Raw genomic sequence first — 16211 nt, 5'->3', positions numbered from 1 at the left:
GACTGAAGGAGTGCTCATCAAATTGGGAGATGACAACAAGCTGGGGGGAATTAATAACACTTTGGAAGATGACTCAAGATTCAGAAGGATCTTGACAGATTTGAGCATTGGGTCTATCCAACAAGATGCAATTCAGTAGTGAGAAAAGTAAGATCCTGCACTTAGGCAGGAAAAACCAAACGTACAAGTACAAAATAGGCAATACCTGGCTCAACGATAATAACTGTGAAAGGGATCTAGGTCTCCTAGTGGACCACCACTTAAGTATGAGCCAGCGGTGTGTTGCAGCTGGCAAAAAAGCCAATGCAATCCTAAATTGCATCAACAGAGGGTTAGAATCAAGATCACAAGAAGTGATAGTACTGCTCTATATTGCACTAATAAGGCCTTGCATGGAATACTTTTTACAGTTTTGGTCACCACAACACAAAAAAGATGATGAGGTTCTAGAATGAATGCAGAAAAGAGCAACAAAGGTGACAAGAGGTTCTGGAGGCTAAATCATACAATGAACATCTAAGGGAACTAGGAATGCTTATCCTAACAAAAAGAAGACTTAGAGGTGACATGATAGCCATTTAGATGAAGGGTTATAACAGGGAAGAGGGGATCGATTTATTCTCCAAAACACCCAAGGGCAGGATAAGGAGCAATGGGTGGAACCTTATCAGAGGGAGATCCAACCTGAAACTCCCTCTGGACAGTGAGAACAATTGGTCAGTGAAACAGCTTGTCTCACAGAGTTATGGATGCTCCATCACAGGAGGTTTTCAAAAAAGATTGGACAACTATTTGTTTGAAATGGTATAAAGTCTCCTGCCTTGGGCAGGAGTTGAACTAGCAGATCTCCAAGGTACCTTTTGGCTCTATAATTCTATGTTTTTTTTTTCTTAAACCAAATTTGGAAAGTAAAAAAAAAAAAAAATAGCCCCAAGTCATCTAAATAGAGGAGGCGCAGCATTGTTCTAGAGAAATAGCTAAAAGGGCATGCCATCATATACTGTACATCAGCCATGCTATTGTACTAGATAAGGGAATTTGGTACAGCAATGCATTTAAATTTATACACATATCAATGTTTACAGTTAATTAGGCCAAGAAATCTTTGCCAATTTATGTTTTGCTTTTCCTGTAGAAGGTCCCAGGTCACTTCCTTGTGATTTTACCCACAAGAGCCATAAAAAGCTAAGTTGGGGAGATAAAATTCTTGGAAAGCAATGTTGACCTGGATTAGCTTTTCCAACTTGGGCCTTTGAGAAGTGCTGAAGTGATAATTCTTTGAATTCCCAGTTAGCACAACCAAGGTGGCTTGGAATTATGGGATTTACATCTGGAAAAACAAGGCTGAGAAAGGCTGGACTGGAGAATGGCAAATCTGTAGTTACCCCATCACATCCCTGTCTGGTCTAACTTTGTATTCTCTTCTGCGGCTCCTAGGCAAGCCCGTTCAAGCAAACAAGTTCCCTTCAAAAAGCCTTAAGCCACAGGAAGTCCCATTCACTAAGTCATCTTAATGCTAGGCAGTTCTCTTTGTTGGGGTATTTTTTTCCTGCTTTGATTGAGTTAAAGGTTCAAAGTGCAGAACAAATCCCTGTTCTGAAATCACCGACTTACTTGACTAAACGCAGTGTATCTTTGCGGATGTTGATCAGGCTCCTCAATGTTTTCACTGGCTCCTGGGGAGGAGGTGCTGCATATGGAAACTAAACAGAACACAAGAGGAAATGCAAGGTTTAGATGTTGGAATATAAGTCACACTATGAGACTTGAACTGCAGTGAATAAATGAATCTTCATGCCTAAGCAATACAGGTAGTCCTCAACTTACAACAGTGATTTAGTGATTGTTTGAAATTACAACTGCACTGAAAGTGACTTATGATCATTTTTGACTCTTATGACCATTGCAGCATCTTTATGGCCATGTGATCAAAATTCAGAAGCTTGACAACTGATTCATATTTATGAAGGTTGCAGTGTCATGAGATCACTTTTTGTAACCTTCTGACAAGCAAAATCAAAGGGAAAGCCAGATTCACTTAACAACCATGTTACTAACTTAACAACTATGGCAAGAAAGGTGTAAAACTCACTTAACAAATGTCTCACTTAGCAACAGAAATTTTTGGCTCAATTGCGGCCATAGGTTGAGGACTACTTGTTTAGCCTAAACATCTGTTCCTGACTTTTGAGAATTAATGACAGATGACCTCCCAAAAGATATCAATATGTACTGCATTATGGCCCACAGCTCAATTAGCTTTGGGCTTTTTTCTGAATTCTGCAATTCAGCATGCAGGAAGGATCAAGTAAAATGACAAAAACAGCACTGCACCATCACAACATAACTTCTACCCGTGAGAGTTGTTTTCTAAGGACTAAACACAAACACAATCCTTGGGTGTATAAACAGAAGCACAGAATCAAAATCATGTGAAGTATTAGTACCGCTTTATAGAGACTTAGTAAGGCCTCACCTGGAATACCGCATCCAGTTTTGGTCACCACATTACAAAAAAGATGTTGAGACTTTGGAAAAAGTGCAGAGAAGAGCAACTAAGATGATTAAAGGCCTGGAGACTAAAACATATGAAGAACGGTTGCAGGATTTAGGTTTGGCTAGTCTAGAGAAAAGAAGGACTAGGGGGGACATGATAGCAGTATTTCAGTATTTGAGAGACTGCCACAAAGAGGATTTATTTATTTTCTTTCCTGCACCAGAGGGCAGGACAAGAAACAATGGATGGAAACTAATCAAGGAAAGAAGTAATCTGGAATTAAGGAGAAACTTGCTAATAGTGAGGACAATTAACCAGTGGAACAGCTTTCCTTCAGAAGGTGCTTCATCACTGAAGATTTTTAAGAAGAGACTGGACAGCCACCTGAAATGGTTAGGGTCTCCTGCTTGAGCAGGGGGTTGGACTAGAAGACCTCCAAGGTCCTTTTCACCAGTGGTGGAATTCAGCTGGTTCTCTCCAGATCACGTGAACCAGAAGCGGTGACTACGGGAGGCTCTGCCCACCCGCCCGGACATAATGCGTGACTACTGCACATGCACAGAAGGCCTGCACATGCGTAGAGGTGGTGCGTGTGAGCAAAACAAGTGTGCATGCACGCTCAGATTTGCAAACCGGCAGGGAAGGTAAGTGAATCCCACCTCTACCTTCCACTTCTATTCTGATTGACACAACATAGCATAGCAAATCTGTACACAATATTTTATTGCAGCACACAATAATTCCCCAGCAATAAGCTATTGCTCTGGCTCAATTCCACTTTTCTAGGACTTTGCAAGGTGATGTTGCCATGTAAATATATTTCCAGTTCACTGTACTCAGAATAACAGTATAACAGAGTTGGAAAAGACCTTCCAAATGAAGTGTTCTTTGAAGTACTCTTTTTTGGATGCCTTTTCTCCCATCTGTCCTTTGACTTATTCTCAATGAAACAAAGATGACATCATATTGTGAAGGGTGCTGAAGTCAGTAACATCCTTCTTCTGCAACTATGTGAAACATTCTGCCTTGAAATTCAGATCTGTATGTAAACCCAAGGGTCCCTAATAGAAATGCATTATGCAAGGCCAAACCTTTACACACACCAAGTTGCTTGCGTGTGTAAATACATATCTGTCGGTATGCATTTACATCCATGAATACACATGTCATCTCCCAGACCAAAGATCTTAAAGCACAGATTTACCACTAGGTTCTCCCTGGATCATGCACAGCCCCCAAAGCTTTTGATGTGACTCTCAGAAAGTTGCTATTTCCAAAAGTTGCTATTGAATTTTTTAAAATACTTGTGAACAGGATAATTATAAAATTAAGCCTGGATTGAAATCTTTATTACATTTAATCAAAAGTAAATGTAAATTGAATGGAATTCTTGTACTGGCCCCATCACCTTTTTATGGTTCACCTCAGCATCCAAAGGCCAAGACTGACCCCAAGCTTTACAAAATTGTGCTCTTCCAATTCTTGGAAGCACCTCTCACCGCACTATTTTTTTTCTCTGGTTGTTGCTAAGGCTCCGGGAGCAGGGCTCAGAGTGTGCACAATGACTTGCACAGTAGTTCCAGTTGGGACTGTTGCAGGGGTGCTATTCAGCAGGTTCCAATAGATTCTGGAGAACTGGTAGTGGAAATTTTGAGTAGTTTGGAGAACTGGCAAATACAACCTCTGGCTGGTCCCAGAGTGGGGTGGGAATGTAGATTTTGCAATATCTTTCCCCTGGAGTGGGGTGGGAATGGGGATTTTGCAGTATCCTTCCCCTGGAGTGAGGTGGGAATGGAAATTTTGCAGTATCCTTCCCCTGCCACACCACACCCACCACACCACGCCCACCAAGCCTCGGCCACAGAACCAGTAGTAAAAAAAATTGAATTCCACCACTGGACTGCTGGATACACCAGGCCCCTCGTAGAGAAGAAAGCACGGAAGGGAAGAGGGGCAAGAGAGATTTACTTTCACTAATAGAGCTACAGACTCAAAAAAAATCAAGATGGTGGTCACTCTGTAGACATTTAGGGTGAGTCAAGATAAAAAGGAGGTAGGAGACAAATTAAGGGCAAAGGTTCAAACCTAGCTTTAATATCAGAATATAGGTAGTCCTCAACTTATGACCACAATTGAGTCTTAAATTTCTGTTGTCAAGTGAGACATTTGTTAAGTGAGTTTTGCCCCATTTTACAACATTTCTTGCCACAATTGTTAAATGAATCATTGAAGTTATTAAGTTAGTAACTCAGTTGTTAAATCCCCCATTGACTTTGCTTGTCAGAAGGTTGCAAAAGGTGATCACATGTCCTGGGGACATTGCGACTGTCATAAACCAGTTGCCAAGCCTCTGAATTTTGATCACATGACCATGGAGATGCTGCAAAGGCGTAACTGTGAAAAATGGTCATAAATCACTTTGTTCAGTGCCATTGTAACTTTGAACGGTCACTAAATGAGTTGAGGACAACTTGTAATTATCAGCAGCAGATGAGCTACGAAAGTAAGGAACCATTCTCCTTCCCCTTGTATCTCACACCCCCTTTCCCCCACTCCCTTTCCTTCCCTTAATTTCCTATTTTTTTCTTCTCTCCTTTGTATTTTATATAATAAAAAAATTAAAATACTTTGGAAGCGAAAGTAGGGAAGCATTTATTTCTTTGAAAGCCCTAGACCAGGACTCTAAAATGTGCCTTTCAAGATGGAATGGTAAAAACAGGTAGAAGACTTATTTTTAGATGAGATTCTCATTTTCTTTGCATTCTCTGTGACTTTGCAGACATGCCTTTTGGGGCACGTAATCTCCATCCCCATTTGTGGGCACATGCATGTCTGTCCAGGATGCTTCCACTACAGCCTGTAACTGAGAGTAATGCAAACCACATCTGCACCTAGATTCAGCACATTGTAAAGAGAAAGGGCAAGTTGCCAGCAATCCCTTTATGTTCTTATATTCCCCCCCACCAACCCCTTGACAATTGCTCTTATAATAGACTAAAGTGCCCAGCGGAGTGAGAGGGAGTATTTTTAGCTTGCTGATCCAGCAAATGTTAATTTAGATCAGTATCTGGCAGTGTATCCTGTGATGATTCTTTGCTGGCTGTCTCAGAACTCCCTATTTAACCACCTGTATTCCAGAGTTGTAGTCCAAAAACGAAAAAGTTTTCTGCTTCGTGCTAGTCACCTGCAGTATCTTGTAACAAGAAATAAAGCAGAGAGATTTTTTTTCAGGTATATAGTTTGCTTGGAAGGAAAGGAAGCAAGCAAACTACCCAGAATCAAGACTGTGGAGACAGAGGAATGTGGTGACTTTAGTCATTCATGTGAGTGACCAAAACCTTCTGATTTTTTCAATTGAATTTACTAAAATCCACACTAAATCAAAATTAAGAATAAATGCCTTTTATCCATCACCCTTTCTTATCATGTTTGTGGCTTGCTCTGTTCTCTCTTTTCCACAGCACATCAGAAAGGAACACTTACTCATGAAATTGAAATGTGATTACAAGGTGTGTTTTTTTCCCTCTTGACCCACCTGCATCCTGCCCACAGTACCATCACACACTATCTTTCAAGTGAATTTATGTGAGCCTGTATATGTTTTATTACTCCATCTTCTGGAATGTAAGTTTATTTTTAGTTTTTATTACTGTTACATGGAGTTCTATTTTCTATTACTTTATTACTAGGATTGTTCTTTTTTATTATACATTATATACATATAATTTCTACATATTTATTATTATTATTATTTATTATATACATTATAAGTTGCTTAGAACCCAAAGGGGTTGAAGTGGTTTATAAATGTCTTTATTTCATAAATGCATTTATTCTTCTAGAAAATAAAAAGTCATAGAACGGACGTTGGCTTACCTGAACGTCCCTTTTCTGGGCGCTGCGACCACAATCCATAGCTGGGTAACTTCCTCATATTCCGACAGGAACTAAGTGAAAAACATTCTAATTCTTCCTCCTTGACCACGCCCACAATCCCATGATCCTCCAGTCTTTCACGAAGGCGCGGTAAGGCTGCATAACAAAAAGTCAAAGGTAACTGCAAAGAATGCAACATGTCCAACCCACAGCGGAGAAATAAGGGCAGGAAGCCACAACCAAGGCAACAAACAGGGTGGGGATGGATTGTGGTCGCAGCGCCCAGAAAAGGGACGTTCAGGTAAGCCAACGTCCATTTTCCTGAGAGCTGCTCCCATAATCCATAGCTGGAATATACCCAAGCTCAAACCCCTAGGGTGGGTGGCTGACTGCCCCCAGATGCCCCATCCACATGCACACACTGCAATACTCGGCGACCAAAGGAAGCCTCTGCCGAAGCGTAAGTATCAATCTTGTAGTGGCGAATGAATGGCATGACCGATGACCAGGTCGCCGCCTGGCAAATGTCTGCCACCGAAGCCTGTGTCGCCCAGGCCGCCGAAGTGGCCGCGCTACGGGTGGAGTGTGGTAAAATCCTGCCAGGCAGTGGCTTAGCGTTCAATTCATATGCCATAGAGATACAGGCATACATAGAGATCCACCGACCAACCGTGGAGGCCGAGATCTTCTGGCCCATAGAAGCAGGATGGAATGAAACCAGGAGAGCTTCAGTCCAGCGAAACTCGGCAGTCCGACGAATGTAGTGACAGAGGGCTTGACGTACATCAAGCGAATGCCAACGCTTCTCCCTGTGGTCATGAGGTGACGGGCAAAAGTCTGGCAAGATGAGCTCCTGAAACCAGGAGTTCACCTTGGGGGTAAAAGAAGGGTCCAGTCATAGAATGACTGTGCTATCACGAAAAATGCAAAGATCCTTTCTGACAGACAGAGATGTGAGCTCCGACACTCTCCTGGCAGAGGTGATAGCCAGGAGGAAGGTCACTTTAAACGACAAAAATTTTAGCGCCACCGACCCCAGCGGCTCAAAAGGGGGAGATGTCAGTGTCTGTAAAACCAGGGAGAGGTCCCAGGACGGGTAGCAGTGCACCGTAGGAGGACACAAATTCGTGGCGCCATGTAGGAAACCCCTGATGCTGGGAAATGGAGTGGAAGGGTGCACACGTAATCACCGTGGATAAGGCTGCCGTTTGGTGATGTAACATGGAAGGTGCCAGACCCTTGTCAAAACCGGCCTGGAGAAATTCGAGGACGTCTTGAAAAGCAGCAGAAGTGGGATCCACATGGTGAGGGGAACACCAGTCGCAGAAAGCTCTCCAAGAAGCCTCATAGATGCGAGTGGTGGAAGGGCGTCTGGCAGCTTGGATCATCCCCACCACTCCATCCGACAAACTCTCCTTCTTCAAGATGACCCGTTCAAATGCCAGACGGCCAACCGGAGCCACTGAGGCTCTGGATGAGAAATGGCCCCCTGGCACAGAGTGACCTGATGATGAGGGATTACCCAGGGGCTTGTGACGGAAAGTGCTATGAGGTCTGCGTACCATGGCCGCCAAGGCCAGTTGGGAGCCACTAGGAGAAGGTTGGCTTTTTCTACAAGCAGCTTCCGAATGACACGAGGTATGAGCGGAATCGGCGGGAACGCATACAAAAGGCCCTTGGCCCAAGGGCATCTCAGAGCGTTGTGTCCTCTGCTAACGGGTCCGGATACCGGGACACGAAGCGAGGCAGATGAGCGTTTGCTGGAGACGCGAACAGGTCAACCATCAGAATCCCGAAGCACGACGTGAGTTCCTGAAACAGAAGCGGATGGAGCTACCATTCCGCCGGGTCGATCTGCTCCCGGCTGAGCCAGTCGGCTCGGATGTTGGCCACCCCCGAGATGTGGTCTGCTTGTATTGAACGGAGATGACGTTCCGCCCAAGCGAACAGCCTCTCCGCCTCGAACATCAGTGCTCGAGACCTCGTGCCCCCTTCCCGGTTCACGTGCGCCTTGGCCGAAATATTGTCTGTGAGGATCAAGATGTGATGACCCTCCACCGCCTGACTGAAGTGAATGAGAGCTAGCCTGATTGCTCGCAGCTCGAGAAGGTTTATGCTGCTTCTTCGTTTGGACTCCGACCAACGACCCTATGCCACCAAGTTGAGAAGGTATGCCCCCCAGCCCTGAAGACTGGCATCGGAGGTTAGAGTCAGTCTGTCCGGCTCCAGAAAGTCACAACCTTTGAGGAGAGATGGAGATGTCCACCAACGGAGGGAGAGACGAATCTGTGTGGAAGGTACACCTCTTGGCTTGAGCTGGAATGGCCCACACGTTGGAAGGGGAGCAGAAACCACTGCAGAGCTCAAGAGTGTCTGCGTTCCCAGGGAACGATATCGAAACAAGACATCATCTTCCCCAGGAGGCGGGAAAGGAACAGCAAGGGAACCTTCTTTTGGGCAAGGACCTGATAGTTCAGCTCGACAATGCTCTGAACCCGGTCCGGAGACAAGAACATCTGGCCCCTGACCGAGTCTATCACTGCTCCCAGGTGTAAAAGGCGCGTGGAAGGTTCCAGATGACCTTTCTCAAAATTTATCGAGAAGCCGTGATTCTGAAAGACACTCAAGACTAGTTCCAAGTCCCTTGTCGCTTGGTCCCGCGATGAGAGGATCAAGATGTTGTCCAGGTAACATAGAACTCTCACTGGGAGTGACCGGAGCGTGGCCGCCACCACTGCCACCAGCTTCATAAACGTGCGGGGCACAGATGAAAGCCTGAAGGGCATCGCACAATACTGGAAGTGTTGACCGGCGTATTCGAACCTCAGGTATTTCCTGTGGTCGGGATGAACAGGCATATGCAGGTAAACTTCACGAAGGTCCACCAACTGCAGGAGATCCCCCGCCCTCACGCCCCCTAGGATAGAGCGGAGGGAATGCATTTTGAATCTGCGGTAGCAGACCGACAGATTCAGGTGTTTTAAATTTAGTATCCCCCTCCAGCCTCCCAAGTTCTTGGGGACCAGGAAGAGGACCGAATAAAAGCCTGTCCGGTACTGGTCCAGGGGCACCCGTTCTATGGCCTTGATGTCCAAAAGGTGGGAAATCTCCGTTGTCATTAGGAGATTTAGTTCAGGGGAGTTTGGGACCGGGCAATGGACAAAACGAATTGGTGGTAGGCCGTAGAATTCGATGGAGAGGCCGAACGAGACAGTGTGATGCACCCACAAGTCCGAGGTTGACCGAGCCCACTGGCGACGGAAAAGTTGGAGCCACAGCCAATGGGACCCGACGACCGGAAGTCACTTGCCCCTTTTGTACGATCTGAATCTGGAACCCCAGAAAGGTCGTTTGGCTGATTGCTGGGTCCTGCCACAGTCACGGAAAGGGTGTCTGTCCGGAAAATGGTCTCCACCGTGGTACGTGGTTCACTGAGACGAGGGCCTGCCGGGCCCTGAGATGGTCCAAAAGGGCTGCCGTTGCAAATACGGGGTATAGCGGCATTCCGGCCGACGATACAAGGACGGGAGCACCTTCTGTTTGTCCTTGTCCTCCACAAGAACTGGGTCCAAGGCTGCCCCAAAGAGGTTAGGAGCTTTATATGGCGCCGCCGCCAGCTTCCACTTCGCTTTGAGATCGGCCTTCCAATGGCGGAGCCAAAAGAGCCTCCAAGATGTGACAGTGGAAGCGAGTGCTCACGGAGCAAACTTTATGGAGTTCAAGGAGGCATCAGCCGAGTATTCAGTGGCCGCAACAATATTGTTTATGTTCTGATGCAATCTGGTTTCCTCAGGAGGAAGCCGTTCCTGTAATTGCCTCAACCAGATGACGGACCCTCGATTGAAAAAGGACGTAGCAGTCGCCGTCTTAATCGCCCAAGCCACCGCCTGGTGCAACTTGCGAAAAGCCAGCTCCGCCCGTCTATCCTCAGCCTTGAGCCCATCCAAAGAATCGGTTGAAATGACTGAGGCGGAAGACAGAGAAGCGACCTGGGCATCCACAGTATGGAGAGCCAAGAGGTCCTCCAGTTCTGGGGCCGCACAGTATAACTTCTTATCCTGGCTGCTTGGGATGGTGAGAGACCCCGGCTGACCCCAGGGGGTTTGGATAATGTCCGAAAATAACTGAGGACAAGGTATAAAGTCCTGTTCCTGTTTGGCAACCTTGAACAGAGCGTCATGGGGCCCAGTAGCAGTCTGCGACCCAGACGAAGCTTCACTGGTCGCTCCGAAGTTAGTTGTCAACCTGGCTTTATGCAGAAGAGATTTAAACGAGGGGCGGAATAACCTGGTGAAGGATGGGGTGTCAGGCATCAAACCCTCATCCTCTGAGAATTCTATATCCCCCAGGCATTCCTCCCCATGGTCTGAGTCCATAGGGGAGGCCCAGTCCCTATGCTTTGGTGACTGGGTAGGACGAGACATCAGCTGTTCCTGGGCAACGTGATGTCCGGTCACGGTCTGAAGTGGAATCTGCTGCTTGCTGCAATCTGGTCGCCAGGATAGAAGACAAGGTGGAAGAGAGCATAGACTGCAAGTCAAGGTGAGAGCCAGGTAGTAATGACTCCTGCGCGCAGAGTCCTGCGACAGTCGGCGTGAAGATCGCCTCCGGCAATCTGTGATGCGATGACTGGGAGGTGGCCAAGCCCACCCCCGACACGTCCAGCATAGACAGAGATACCCACTTGGAGAGGAGTAAATGTTGGCCAGACTGTTCCAAATCGCCAGCAGCCGGATCTGAGGGAGGCTGTGGAGACAAAGAAGAAGTAGATGGCGAGGGCGCAGTAGCCTGCATGGAGCCAGTGTCCAATCCCGGGGCAGGAAAAACAGATTGCTGTGCTTTGTCGCAAATACGTTCCAGGGCCTCGTGACGTCTCAAGGCGTCCCTGTCCTGCCCTGATGCCGCCCTAGTCTGGTGGGGTTTGCGGCTGGACAAATCAGACTGCTTCCCCGACGCCACTTTGTGGTATTTGATGGATCTGTGAGGTGGACTAGCCTCAGGCTCAAGGTCTGACGAAAGGGGCGAGTCAGAACGAATGACGCAGCAGTGAGGCGCACCATCCCCTAACGAGGCTCAGGAATAAAGTCAATCACTAGGAGCAGACGCCCTCCAAGGTTCAGTCCGAGTTGCGAGCAACTGGTGAAGGATGCTGCGGCCACGACAGAAAAGGGCTCTAAAAGGTAGGCTGAGGCAAAATGAGTCCAAATAATGGCGGCCGCAAATAGTGGATGACACAAAATGGTGGCCGCAGACAATAGACAGTCCAAAATGGCGGCCTCCAACAGTGGGCGCTCCAAAATGGCGGCCGCAACTCAAACCGTGACCAAAATGGCGGCCACCAGCAGATGTCCAAATATGGCGACCGCACGCGGTAGACGCTTCAAATTGGCGGCCCGAAGGTCTGCTAAGATGGCGACCGCAGCGAAGCCAGCAAGCCAAAGCTATCCCAGGCTACAGAATAAACGGCGTCAAGGGAGGTCTGACCTGGCCGCCGCTAATCCGCCGCCGCTGTCATCCACAAACCTCAGAGCATGTACGAAGACCGTGCTGCCGCTCCGGAGCCACCCACTACGCAAGAGCAATGAGAAATGGTGGTGGCTGCTTCTGAAGCCTGTCACAACCACCGGCGTCTATTGAAATGTGTCCGGATCCGCCCCGAAGGGAACAGAACTCCAGCGGCTGCTCACAGCGCCAAGCACTGAAGCGTGGGCGGCCTGGAGCCCCAGACACACCATGCGTTCTGCAGCAATAAGTCTTCTGCTCTCTCCGAAAAATCCAATAATCAAAAATAAATTAAAACGCTAAACGAACCTAGCAAGAAACAGTAAATTACAGTATCCTATACTCAGAGGAAGAAAATACACGTCAGTCCTGTCAGGAACTGAGTGAAAGACTGGGGGATCATGGGATTGTGGGCGTGGTCAAGGAGGAAGAATTAGAATGTTTTTCAGTCAGTTCCTGTCGGAATATGAGGAAGTTACCCAGCTATTGATTGTGGGAGCAGCGCTCAGGAAAAGTTCTCACAAGCCGGGTTCTACAAGATTGGAAAGACAAACGCCACACAAATCCAAAAGAGTCACTAGATGGCAGCAACAAGTTAGGTGTTTTTTATACTCCACAGACACCTCTAGTGGTCATTCTGGATTTCTGCAATTTAGATATGGTAGCCTTAAGAAAGTCTCTCCAGAAATACAGGACATGTTTTCTGCAATTACATTTTACATATAGAACACAGTGATATATTTTTAAACATACTGAAAACGGTATTTTCCAAGCATTGCAGTTACTTATCAGGAAAAGAAAAAGCATTGTAAAATGGGACTACTAATTCAGAACTGGATTTCTCCTTCAATCACAAGGTCTTATTAAACTCTAACTGGCATTCCCATCCATATCTATTTTATGTTATGTGACCATCATTTATCTTACACCAGCAAGAAGCTGAATATTACTATCAGCTTGCCAACAAACCAATCTGGCATTTACCAATTCATAAGGAGGTTAGGGTATGGACAAAGAGAAAGGACAATATCCACATTTATTGACAACTAGAAATCTCTTATCGACTTTTCCTGTAAAAATAAAAAAATGATTTGTGATTTATGGTTTTGATGATTAGACAGGAAGACTGTATTATTTTTAGAAAGAAGATATAATGCAACTTTGAAGAAAGGTTAAACTACAATTGTTTTTATAATTGCTGTGAAGAATATCAGAGGCCTTTTTATCTTTATATCCTTTACATCTGTCTCTTTTTTTTTTTAGTTTCTTCTTCCTTTTTTTCCTATTCCACTTTTAGCTTTTTCTTTTTTTCCCTCTCTTCACTTTTTCCGTTCTATTTTAGTGTGCATTGGTTCTCATTGTTGTTAAAACTTTCAATAACAATTGTTTCAAAAATGAAGCCAGGGTAAATAGCTGCTACCCCTCATGTCAAGTGTTTTAGTGCCTCCAAGTGGTAACATACTAAAAGGCTTTAACCCAACACACAGAAGGCAATAGGTATAATTACTAAACTAAGACAGGATTATCTAACAGCTGCTTTCATTTCTGAGGTATAATTATTGTTCAAATACAATGGTTACTATAGTGGGTCTGGTACATTTTAACGAATCTATTGCAGTATCTGCTGTATTGTTTTTGGTATCATGGTTTATGGTATAGAGCAGCAGGAAAAGTAGGAAGTCTAAAGTGATTACAATCTGCCTTTGCAGTCAAATGACTTCTGTAGGATCCCATCACAGATACTGCAATAGATTAATATATGCCACCAACCTCTGCATCTGAAAAATATAAAAGCCCCCACTACAAGTGTATTTTAAAAGACAATCTAATCAGGATATGATTCAACTGCAAATGTAGAAGGGTTTTAGAAAGTAGGATTGCCAGGTCTGCTTCCAAAAAATAGCGGACAAGCGGGGGGGGGGGGTTAAGTAGTAAAAAAATAAAAAAAAAATTTACAGTTAAATTATATATTTTCTTACAAACATTTTAACACGTATTAAAATAATCACTTCAAAACTTTACTTAAAATTCAAAACATCAAATATATTATAATAATATGTAAAATATTAAATTACATTTTACTTTGCTGTCATGTGTATTTTTTATTTGACTACGCAGCTTTGATCAATTCTTTGTGTTTAAGGAATAATTCTTTAATTTCAGTACAACGTTGAGAAATATTAAAAAATATACAAAGTTCACTTCGAACTGATGGTACAAGCAGTCGGTTACGTTTGTCAGTCCACAAATTTCCCATGACGCTGAAAATTCGTTCAACGTTTGCATTTGATACCAGAATTGATGCACAATACTGGAACAGTTTCAGTAAACTCGGAGCTGGCTCTTTCTTGAAAAAGTACGTCCATTTATCAAGGGATGAATCACCCTGCAGATGAACATAAACTTCTTCTAAGGCAGAAATTTCATCGAAGAGAGTGTTGGGTGGAAGTTCTTCTCGCCATAGTGATAATAACCAGATGTTCATCATTTCTTCTAAAGTTGGAGGATTATTGCGATCAATTAGATTGAAACAACTTAGCGTCTCATATACTGAATCGGTGAAATTATACCACTTTTCTAGGTACGCAATGGCTCTTTGATACACGTTGATGGCTTCTTTCTTGAACTTTTGCACGGCATTCTCAGGCAAATGTTTTTTACATAAAGCAAATAAAACTTTCATTCCAAAAAACTGCTCATCGTATTTTTTTTGCAAAGAATCACGCAGCTTACACATGATAATGTGAAGATCACATGCAAGAATTTTCTTGCTTTCCAGCTTCAGTAGGGTATCTTGCATTATTGACATGAAGAAGTGCGTGAAATATAAATACAATTCTGAAATTGTTGGTTCATCGTCCTTTGCGAGTTCATTTTCCTGATCCGAAATAAGGTTCCAGATAACCTTATGGCACTCATCAAATCCAAGAGAAATAAAATACGATTTTAGAGGTATCCAGTTTAAAAGAAGTCTTTTGACCGCTTTAAACAAACTTAACCAACGTGTTGGAACATGGCGCAAAACTTCATGGAATTCTGATTCGCAAAACTCAAAAAATGATTTCAACTCTTCTCGTTTCTTCGCAGAATTCGAAAATTCGGCAAAAACTTTCAGCACTACATTTTCGATATCAAAAGATAACTGCTTTAATACATTTTTTGCGCTGTTCTGTAAAATGTGATTATTGCAATGAGCATTCGTTCTTTGTCTCATTCTAACTTATGAAAAAAAAGACAAAACGCGATTCTCCTATCCTTATTCTCTTAGACTGTACAGCTTTAGATTACGTACCATTTCATCATAACTTTTGAATAAAAAAATGTCCACTATTTTGTGAAAAAAAATAGTGAACATAATGTGAAAAAAGTGGACTGTCCGCTCAAATAGTGGACACCTGGCAATCCTATTAGAAAGTTGAGTGACCCACTCATGTGGTGCAGTTCAGGTTTCCTAAATTCACTAAGTGCAGTTGTTGCGAAATATATATTGCGTTCCATAGAGATCGTTTAGACTTCATCCAAATCTAAAAGCTCCAAGGTTCATTTCCCCCAAGTTGCTGATTTCCCTCTGCAAGTTTGACAAACACTTGCTTTGTACAATTGTAGTTTTAAAAATAAGTGCTGTGATTATTAACTACCAAGAAGCTACAGTATGCCAAAAAGATTGCTGCAAATCTCACTCCCTGCTTCTGTTCAACCAGACCAAAGAAAACAAAGGGAAGGTGTGTAAAAAATAACTTATATGCTATAAGTTTGAAGCCAGACCCATGGTAGCAGTTATAATACAAATCAAAGAGACAAATAGACACTGTCAAAGTACAGAACCTATCTTAAAATTCAACAATAATAGTGCAGGATAACTAATGTTAGTTGGAGCCAGACTTAAGAATACTGAGAAAAAGCATCAAGGAGAACTGGCTCCAATTAAAATCAAGCAAGAGGTACACAACTTCACCAAAGCTAATGGAGACAAATTTGTACCAAACACTGCAGAAAGAATATGCCTTTAAACCCAGGATTTAATACCTTTAATCTTCCCAATTTCCTTTCCTGACTGATCTATATTATAAATCTTCATACCAAAAATAATAGCAATTGTTCACATGATTCCTTCCAAACTTCTTTTATTGGAGTTTGACACACTCATTTCAATTTCTTCCAATTTCACATGCTCGGTAACACTTGTATTTATATTGTATTCCAATGAGGATGGGACTTGGGCAGTACCATGGAATGATACACTGGGGTGATGCAAAAGTAATTCTGGGAGAATTTTCGGATAGAGAACAAAATGCCCATTGGGACAGAGTCACTGTGAGGCTTTACTCTGAACCTT

The 16211-nt window shown here is 44.0% G+C and overlaps 1 protein-coding gene across 1 annotated transcript in view; it reads right to left on the bottom strand.

The window, feature by feature from the left end:
- Window positions 1-16211, bottom strand: part of RNF157 (ring finger protein 157) — a 104930-nt gene that overhangs the window by 31987 nt on the left and 56732 nt on the right. The window contains exon 3 of the mRNA XM_070937547.1: window positions 1615-1703. Coding sequence (XP_070793648.1) covers window positions 1615-1703 — 89 coding nt within the window. The remainder of the gene's footprint in view (window positions 1-1614; window positions 1704-16211) is intronic.

Source organism: Pituophis catenifer, unplaced genomic scaffold (genome assembly GCF_029215685.1).
Source record: "Pituophis catenifer annectens isolate HBS135680 unplaced genomic scaffold, rPitCat1.0.hap2 SCAF_2, whole genome shotgun sequence".
Taxonomy (NCBI): Eukaryota; Metazoa; Chordata; class Lepidosauria; order Squamata; family Colubridae; genus Pituophis; species Pituophis catenifer.
Note: the sequence above shows the minus strand (reverse complement) of the source record. Positions and strands in the feature narration are given on the sequence as shown.